At 38.7% G+C, this 2,443-nt stretch overlaps 1 protein-coding gene across 1 annotated transcript; it reads right to left on the bottom strand.

Annotated features, from left to right (window-relative positions):
* Positions 1 to 1,250: 1,250 nt before the first annotated feature.
* LOC107694627 (mRNA export factor-like) lies at positions 1,251 to 2,443 on the bottom strand (the record flags this gene model as incomplete). The annotated part of the gene is made up of 4 exons (XM_016494315.1): positions 2,338 to 2,443; positions 2,133 to 2,219; positions 1,843 to 1,914; positions 1,251 to 1,358 (listed from the first exon to the last, which is right to left on the bottom strand). Coding segments are annotated over exons 1-4 (309 nt in total), but the record flags the coding sequence as incomplete, so codon positions are not given.

The following is a 2,443-nucleotide window of genomic DNA, read 5'->3' as shown; positions in this document are numbered from 1 at the left end:
GTTCAATTAATCGCTGGCCATCTCAGTGATCAGCCGTAAAACAGTTATTGTCCAATTTCCCTTTAAAATCTTAAATGATTCCCTTTGAGCTAAATTGACCTGTTTCCCTTACACCGCCACCTACTGCACGTCACCGGCATGACGGCTTACATTAAATAAGGATCGGGCTTAGGGAGCCGATACCGATCAGTTGAGATCGGCTCGGGACATCGCTAGTATTAGTAGATGCTGGAATTGAGAAACTACGATTAATGAATGCTTTAGAAGTGTTTTTCCAATATTAGTTTACGTTAACTAATGTAGTTAACTAATGTTAACACCTTGTTGAAACTTACTGTAAAGTGTTACCACAAACATTGTGACAGTACACAATTAAATAAAAAAAACATTATCATTCTAATTTGTATGCTACATTAAAGGGTTAGTTCACCCAAAAATGAAAATTAGCCCACAAATTACTCACCTTCAAGTCATCCTAGGTGTATACGACTTTCTTCTTTCAGACGAATCCAGTTGGAGTTATATTAATTGATGATATGCATCAGTCCAAAATAAGTTAAATAAAACGCGCCCATCCATAAAAAAAAAAGAAAGTGTCTCACACAGCAGTCTCCTCTTGGCTTATATCGAAATCCTCCGACATTCTTCTTTACAAATCCTCGTTTTGTACTTCTAATAAGTGACCGGTGTTTTGTTCTGATCTCTCCCGTGCGCGTCACTTCTGAGCGGCATATGCGCAAAGCTGACCTCATAAGTCATCCGCTCGGAGCTGCTTCCGTGTAGCACTGTTGGCGCAAGCTACATTAAAGTGATTATTACGTTTTGAATATGGATATTTTTCTTACAAAAACGCAATGATTTGCTACAGGAGGCCTTTGTTCACCCCCCGGAGCCGTGTGAGACACTTTTTTTTATGGATGGGTGCTTTTTATTCAACTTCTTTTGGACTGATGCATGCAACACCCGCTGAGTGGCATTAAACAGTTTGAAAGATCAAAGACAATTTTTAATATAACTCTGACTGGATTCGTCTGAAAGAAGAAAGTCATATACACCTAGGATGACTTGAGGGTGAGTAATTTGTGGGCTAATTTTCATTTTTGGGTGAACTAACCCTTTAATAATACCATATTTTATATAAAATGCTAATTCAAAGCCAATATTTATTATCCCCCTAAGCCAATTTATTGTTTAAGTCTTTAAATTGCCATTTAATTACTTCAAAAATTGAGTATTTGACCAACACTGACCTGATGCTTCAGAGGTGACTCTATACATCGAAACTCTGAAGGCTGATTTTCCAACTGGTAAACAATAAGACCACGTTCTGCAGTGGCTACAACGGCCATAGGATATACCTATAAAAGAACAAGAAGATATCCATAAAATGCTTTCAGAATTTCTTTCAGAATGCTTACAATTGTCATGCGCATCTCGTCAGTAAAGCCGGTTCTATGATTAGTAGTAAATCTCCATCACGTGCGTTCAGATGGAGCGGCATTTACTACACAGAGCCGTAGGTCACTGACAAGCTGGTTTTATTGCATAGCTTGTCAGTGATGTACGACTCTGTGTGGTAAATGCTGCTCCATCTGAACGCACGTGATGGAGATTTACTACTAATCATAGAACCGGCTTTACTGACGAGATGCGCATGACAATTGCATGCGATTTATCGTGCAGCCCTATTGTACTACACTAAGAAAATGTTCACTTTGCTAATGTGCACACACACACACAATCAAAACCAGCGATCAACTACACTGCAAGAGTGAGACGTAGAAGAGCTGCCCAAACTGATACTACAACAAATTCAGCTTAATTCAAATCACACTCCTTTACCACATCTGCACAGTAACACCTCTCTGGCATCTGCAGGGACATCATGGGGTTTGGGGAACGTGTATCACAAAACTGTCAAAAATGAGAAGCAGAGAAACAGTTGTTAACCTATTCAAGGCTGCAATACTTGGTTAAATAAATATTTTGTAATTATTTTAATCAAATACTGCACAATGAACTGTGACATAATAAATATTTAACATTAATAAACATTAATACTAGGCCATATCAGGATTTTGATTTTAGTTCCACTGTGCTGCCCTAAGTGTGGTAAAGATGGGTTCCAGTACCTTCAGTGTTTTGTCCCAGCTGCCAGTCATAACACAGCTGTAGTTTGGTGCTTTAATCCAGTGAATTGTCCTGATTGGGCCTTCATGCTGGTCAAAGGAAAAGATTGTAGGACCTGTTAATCATACTGTAAACCAACACAACTGAAATGCATATACTAAAAGTAGGAGCATAAGAATATATTAGGATCACAAATTAACCGCTTACTTGTGCTATCTGAATGGTCTGATTGCTGTTCAGATCCCACATCTTGGCAGTTTTGTCACAGGAGGCTGTAAAGACTTTACTGCCATCCTGTAAACAAAACAAGCAA

Source organism: Sinocyclocheilus anshuiensis, unplaced genomic scaffold, assembly GCF_001515605.1.
Source record: "Sinocyclocheilus anshuiensis isolate Anshui unplaced genomic scaffold, SAMN03320099.WGS_v1.1 scaffold6338, whole genome shotgun sequence".
NCBI lineage: Eukaryota > Metazoa > Chordata > Actinopteri > Cypriniformes > Cyprinidae > Sinocyclocheilus > Sinocyclocheilus anshuiensis.
Note: the sequence above shows the minus strand (reverse complement) of the source record. Positions and strands in the feature narration are given on the sequence as shown.